We start from the raw sequence: 7,500 nt of genomic DNA on the forward strand, positions 1-7,500 counted from the left end.
ATGGATATATTTACGTTCTACGATATTATATGTGTAGGTATTTTTACTCTCTCTCTCTCTCTTTCTCTCTTTCTCTTTTTCTTTCTTTATCTCTCTTTTTTTTTCCATCTTATCTCTATCTATTTATCTATCTAACTATCTAATATACTATTATAGTATTTTTATTATGAATTTAATCCTTTTAACTTGTTGTGCGTCAAGCTTAAAATAATGATAGAAATTTCCAATAAAACTCGTATGTCCTACTACGAGGTGACAACAAAAATAATCATTTCCATTTGCATGGCATATTTCACGATCGATCATTCTTATTTATTACTTTAATATATATATATTAAGCGAGATAACAAGTAATTATCTTTTCGTTTCTATTTTTAAACGCATCAGATATAAAACAAAACATTGGTAAAACGAGAGAGAAAGAGAGAGAGAGAGAGAGAGAGAGAGAGAGAGAGAGAGAGAAAATAAAAAGAAAATCCGAGTTCGAAAGGTTGTGAACCAACGATTATTATCCTTGATAATTAAAATAAATTACTTTCGTTATAATTTTCATTGATCATTGATCCGATCGAGTATGCGTATGTACATACGTACGTGCATGCATACGCAAATACAATTTTTTTAATATATACTTTAGTACTTTGACTTTGATTAGACTTATTTAGAATTATATCTATACTTTTATCCATACATATCTATCTATACATATATACATACATACTTATATATATATATATATATATGTATATATTTATTATATTTCATGGTATCGGCAGGACTCTCGCACCCATGGCCGCTCGATTAGGGCAGCCATTAAATATACGTCGTTGTTGCAACAGGTAGACGGGAGGGGGCCGATGCGAACCCAGCGGATGTTATTGCTCTCGGGAAGTCGGTAGCCGGGGTAATTGATTATCTTGCGCCTTTTATATGTTACAAGTCTGTGCAACGGCGGACTCTTAAATCCATCCTCTGCATCCCTATATCCTCAAATTATATGGCGGAATCGATGTTAGTCTCAAAGAAAAAGGGAGTAAAACTGAAACTAACGATAGGTATATCTAATACGAACGTTAGGTACTTTGAACGAGATAATAATAAAAACAAAAGAAAAAAAAAATGAATGAATAAATAAATAAATAAATGGAGAAAATGAAATAAAATAAAGTAAAAAAAAAAAAAAAAAAAAAAAAAGAAAGAAAAAAAAAGAAAGAGAAAGAAAAAGAAAAAACAGAAAGAAAAATAAATAGATAAATATAAGATCATCTGGATCGATGCGGAAGATGAAATCAGATCGATTCGTTCAGAATAATTATAGATTGTGATCATCATCATTATCATCATTACCATTATTATTATTATCGTTATCGTTATCATTGTTATTGTCTATACGAAATATTCATAATGAAAAAAAAATCAATTTTTATTTACAAACCGTACCTTCCTATCGTTCATCCCTCGTATATATACAATACTTCCTATTGATTAATTACTCGTAGTCTTTTTTTCTTTCTTTTTTTTTTCTTTTTTTTTTTTTTTTTTTTTTTCCTTTGAAGAAAAAAGAAAGAACAAGCAGACAAACAAAAGAAAAGTAATAAAGTAAAAAGCAAACAAAAATAAAAAAAAGAATATATATATATATATATGTACATATACTTTCGGGCGATTTAATAGAAAGAAGAGAGATAAGGATAAGTGGGGTGGTAGGATGGTGGGGTGGTTTGTACTATCTCACCTCCTCTTATTTTCCATCATCATATCCAGGTACAATGTTTTCTCCTCTTCCGAACGGCAAAGTCGGTGAAGCCGCTTTATAAGCCGTGTATACCTGGGCTCATGCCTTCTCCACGCTATCCTGGTATATTATGGTTAAGTTGTTGCCGGTGGACAGGCTCCTATTCGAGCGTAGCTTCTGGTCTCGCGAGAGATTATAGAGATAATGGGGGCCCTGGATAGCAGGAGTTGCTCGGTCCTCGCTCCCAACAAATTGCAGGGTTCATTCATCCTCCACTCGATAGAGAGAAAAACTAGCCCCGCTACTCAGCCTCCTCTCTCTCTTTCTCTCTCTCTCTTACTCTTTTTTCCCTCTCTCTCTCCCTCCCTCCCTCTCTCTCTCTCTCTCTCTCTTTCTTTCTTTCTTTCTTTCTTTCTTCCTCTCATCATGCATCTATACTTCAATGTATATACTTACACACACCACACACACATATGCACAAATATATATATATATATGTGTATATATATATATATTGTATGTATGTATATGCATATGTATATATATGTCCATACTTTGCTGGTATATAGCTTGACCTCTTGGAATATGATTTCCTTTCTTGCTCTAGAACATGAAGACTTTTGTGGTCGATTCTAAATCTTTTCTTTTTTCCCTTCTTCCTTTTTTCTTTTTTGTTTTTTTTTTTTTCATCTTTTCTCTTTGCGTTTTCGTTACTTCGTCAGAAATATTTTTATTTCTTCTTTTTTCTTTTTTTTTTTTTTTTTTTTATTTTTTTCATCTTTTTTTAATCTTGTCCCTCGCTGTTCCACTTGGCGTCCTCGTTTCGTTTTCTTTTTTTTTTCTTCTTTTTTCTTTTTTTCTTTTTTTTTCTTTTTTTTTTTTTAATTTTTTTTTTTCTTCATTACATATAAATATATAGAAGAAGATATATAAAATGGTACAAAGTTATCGACTCGTAACATTTTCTTTCATTTAATTAAATACATACAGTAGAGTTTTCCCATGTGAATCATGATTCTAACGTAGCCGATTATTTCCATATTACTCGCTGACTAATACGTGATTAGTTGGTTTACACAATTTTTCCATTTTCAAGAGTTGGGAACCTGTTCTGTCTGTCTCCTGGCAAGATCGATCGATCGATATTATCTCGGCTCGGTTCCACGTCCATAATGATATTTCTACGGAATTTGTCTTACGTTTCCACTCATTAATAATAATAATAATAATAATAATAATAATAATAAGAATAATAATAATAATAATAATAATAATAATAATAATAATAATAATAATAATAATAGTAATAATAGTAAAAATAATAATAATAAACAACAACAACAATAATACAAATAATAATAATAATAATTACTGTTATTATTATTACTATTATTATTATTATTGTTATCATAATAATCATAATGATACACACCGCTTATTACCATTAATTATTCATTCGAAATTATAATAACTTAACTCTTTCATCGATAAATCAAAATCTCTTCTTTTTTTTTTCTTTTTTTTTTTTTTTTTTTTACACAATCTAAAATTCATTTCGTAATATCCTTTAGCCCAAGGAAGGAAATACATTCTAAAATATTTTTTTTCCTTCTTCCTTTCTTTTTCCTTCTTTTTTTTTTTTCTTTTTTTTTTCCTTTTTTTGCTTTTTATTTATTTAAAAGACCTTGAGTTTATTTAGATTATAATAATCAAGTTTTTTTGCGGATAAAGTTGACGCACGTAAGCGTATGCTTACGCATTCGCGCGGGGTTGAAACGTAGAAATCATGAAAACAAATTGTTTGAAACATTAAAAAGGACCACTTCCTTCCTTCGCGGGTAGATAATCGTCCTGCGGTATCGTCGTACTCGTTAGGAACAACATCGGCGAAACGATAACGGCTTCGACTTCGATTGGTCGAGGAAAACGGGATGGCCGGCGGCCTCTCTTTACTTAAAAGAAAAATGCGAACAACTTGAAGAGTTTCTCAGAGATTCGCGACCGCATCCGTGATCAAAGACGTGTTGTTTACTCATTCTTTGCTCATTCTCTTTCGTGTCTCCCTTTTTTTTCATCTGTCTATCTCTCTCTCTCTCTCTCTCTCTCTCTCTTTCTTTTACTCTCTCACTCTCTATCTTTGCTCTCTCTGTCTCTCTCTCTTCTTTTTTTTTTCTATCTTATTTACGTAAAAATCGATAGCGTGTCCTTTATCTCACTATTTTTGTTCTTTACTTTGTTTTTTTCTTCTTCTTTTTTTTGTCTTTAATCTCTTTCTTATCCTTTCTTTTTTTCTTTTTTTTTTTTTTTTAATTTTTTACTTCCCCCCTCCCAGCACCCTCGCAATGTCCAAGATATCGTGCGTGTTAAGTGAATTAATTTTTTATTCATCGATGTCGTCACCCAACGAATTATTCTCATCGTTGACATCTTGGCACGATAAAATCATCAAATGTCTTTACCGAAAGGTGTCTTCCTCTTGTGGAACTTGGTCGAAGTTTGCGTCACGTCAAAGGATCAACAACTTTTCAATCAAATCGTTCGTCTGAATCGTAAGTAAACGAGAATATTTCATATGATGTTTTGGAATACTTCGATTCGTTTTGTTAATACCTATGTAATGTAAATAAGGGCATATGCGTGCGTGCGTGGGTGGGTTGGTGGGTGGGTGCGTGTATGCAGGTGTGTCTGTGTGTGTGTGTATATCCGTGTGCGGGTTTTTTACGAATCTTCGTCTAATCTAATTCTAACGACAAGTAGAGTTTGAATTTTTTTTTATCTTTTTTCTCATTTAGAATAGTTTGATGATTATTCTGTTGTGATCAGTAGTAAATAATATATATATATATATATCTAATTATGGTATCTATTTAATACGCAATTCGAACGAATGATTTTCTTTACAATTTTTCGTTCTGTCTGATTATAAAGGAGATTACACAAGAGAGAGAGAGAGAGCAAGAGAGAGAGAGAGAGAGAGAGAGAGAGAGGGAGAGGTAAATAAATAAAAAAAGAAAAAGAAGAAAAAAAGAGAAAAAAGTGATAACGATATTATAGGAGTCTGTGTCATTGTGTCATGGATCCTGACAAGGCGCCACGTTCCCGATCGAACGGATGTCGTGCTCGTTCTGGTACGTTGATTAGCGCTACGATGCTAAACAAATAAAATAAAGAAAGGAAATAATTGATTCTGCCGGGAGGGATCGCGAACGTAGAGGAACGAACGCCGGAGGAAGCCGAACAGGTTTTGCCGAGAAAGAGAGAAAGAAGTAAGGTCATTCGAGTGTGTTGTATGTATTTCTATGCGAATGTATGTATTTCTTCGTGTGTGTGTGTCTGTTTGTGTGTGAGTGGTGTCAGAAAGAGAAAAAGAAAGAGAGAGAGAGAAAGAGAGAGAGAGAGAGAGAGAGAGAGAGAGAGATGTTCGCTTAGAATTCTCTTCCTACACCTTGTAACCAGGCGAGATAGAACTTCTTTCAAATCATTCCAAATATGAGTTAAGAATGCAAATTTCGAACGATCATTACATCATTTTTCTATACGTATAGAACATCTTTCAAATCATTCCAAATATAAGTTAAAAATGCAAATTTCGATGGATCATTACATCGTTTTTCTATACGATGAGTATTTAGAGATAAAGAGATATCTTTTTTAAAATGATTGAAAATTAATGATTTAACGATGTCTTCTACTTCTTTATCTTCATTCTCATTCTCATTCTCATCTTCATCTTCTTTTACACATCAATTTGAATTAATTTCTAATTAATAACGTCTAATTAATAACTTTTACATATAAAATAAATATATTTATCGTTACAACGAATAGAATTAATAATTCTCGCAGTAATCTATAAGTAATTCGAGTTCGAGCTTATGTTATATTAGAAATAAACGACGAAATAAAAAGAAAGAGTCTGGAATAAAGAAAGAAAAAAAAGAAAAAAAAAAAAAAAACAAGAAAAGAAAAAAAGGGTAGTTTTATTCGTACGAATAAAGCTATAGTGATATATAGGAAGGTGAATGCATATTTCTAGGATAAGAAGTACCTTTTCTACATGGGCACGCTTCCGGACGTAAGAGGTAAGAGACGACGGGTGGGAGGTAGGAGATAGGGGGAGGTGGTAAGGGGAGGAAGGGGTGGGGGCAAAAGATACGGATGCTGGACTTCGATGGTGGGGAGAGAGCCACGCGATCGAGATTTATTTATAAGTCGACGAACGTGCCCTCCCTTCTATCCTTTAGCTTCCTTCTTCCTTCTCTTCTTGTATCTCTCTCTCTCTCTCTCTCTCTTCCTCCTTCTCTTATCTATCTATCTACCTATCTCTTTCTCTCTTTAGTTGGCGTGCTTCTCAGTGGTGCCCAGCATCCGCTGGATCACTATTTTCCTATCGTACTCTTTCTCTCTCTCTCTCTCTCTCTCTCTCTCTCTCTCTCTCTCTTTCTCTTTCTCTCTTTCTCAGCTTCTCAACGTTCACTTCGCGGTTTCTCCGCTCATTAAGCACTACTCAGATTTCGTTCTAAACACGCGAACAATACCTATCGTTTATCTTAGAAAAATTACATTTGATTGTTAATATTTTCTTCCTCTTATTCTTTTTCTTTTTTGCATGTGTTTTCGCTTTTTTCTTTTGGTTTTTCGTTTTCACTTTTGTTTTCGTTTATTTTCTTTTATCTCTTTTTTTGTTTTTTCTTTTTTGTTTTCTTTTTCTTTTTTGTTTTTTTTTTTTTCTTTTTTTTTCCTTAATAATTAATACACAATTTTTACAAAATGGTTTGTATCACTCGCTAAGATAAATATTTATTTCATATTAACAATTTCATCGAGTCCCGTTCGTTTCCATATCGATCGTCGATATTTTTGAAAAAAAATAATTATTATAAAATAGATCGAACGAAGTTCGATAGATTTAATTTCGAATAATCGAATCGAATCAAATAGAAAATTTATAAATTTTCGAGTATAGTACAGCAACTTGTTGCTCCGTTGGGTTACCTATTTACAACACAATTCCATCGAGTCATTCGTTTCCATGTAGAAGCCGGAAATCGGCTCGAGTGGGAATTTATTATATCGGCAGTGGATCGGCATATACATATTCTATGGAGCCTAGGCCGTTCACCGTTTGCTTCCCCCTCCACCAACCCCTCCGCGTGTATCCCTTCTACACCCTCCTTGAGCCACGCGCCAGCTCGAGGAACGAGCTACGTGTTTTTTTTGCGAGCATCTCCATGTATGTATGTATGTGTGAGCCTGTGTGTGTTGTGTGTGATGCCTATGTGTCTGTATATGTCTATGCTTATGAGCGAGTTCTTCGAGATGATCCTTGCGCCTCTTTTCTCCTTGAAAGATATTTCTTATAAATTTTGATGATTTAATTATAATATCGTTAATATACATTATTGGAATGTCTTTTAAATGTGACGTAAGTTTTTCTTACGAATATATTTTCAATATAAATTACGTATTATTATTATTATTATTATTATTATTATTATTATTATATATGTATTATATAACAAATTAATACTAATAAACTAAATTATTAATTATAATATTAATTTATCGATAAATATAACAAATTAAATCTATGGGCAAATCGATAGAAGTAAAAAAAAAAAACAAACAAACCACGAACGCACGCACGCACGCACGCACGCACATACGTGCGTACACACACAGCCTTTACAATCTCAATATATCCATTATATTATTCACGTGAATACGTGAGATATCAAAAATAATGGGAAAAAGTAATTGAAAAG

At 32.7% G+C, this 7,500-nt stretch overlaps 1 protein-coding gene across 10 annotated transcripts in view; it reads left to right on the plus strand.

Annotated features, from left to right (window-relative positions):
• Window positions 1-7,500, plus strand: part of pnt (ETS transcription factor pointed) — an 89,917-nt gene that overhangs the window by 27,610 nt on the left and 54,807 nt on the right. For 7 of the 10 annotated variants that reach the window (XM_035867748.2, XM_085661800.1, XM_035867746.2 and 4 more), the window contains exon 4: window positions 4,201-4,284. The exons of the other annotated variants lie outside the window; for them this stretch is intronic. In XM_035867748.2, the coding sequence (XP_035723641.1) occupies window positions 4,201-4,284 (84 nt within the window). The remainder of the gene's footprint in view (window positions 1-4,200; window positions 4,285-7,500) is intronic. 10 annotated transcript variants of the gene reach the window in all.

Source organism: Vespa mandarinia, chromosome 16, assembly GCF_050613455.1.
Source record: "Vespa mandarinia isolate Hongniang chromosome 16, ASM5061345v1, whole genome shotgun sequence".
Lineage (NCBI taxonomy): Eukaryota > Metazoa > Arthropoda > Insecta > Hymenoptera > Vespidae > Vespa > Vespa mandarinia.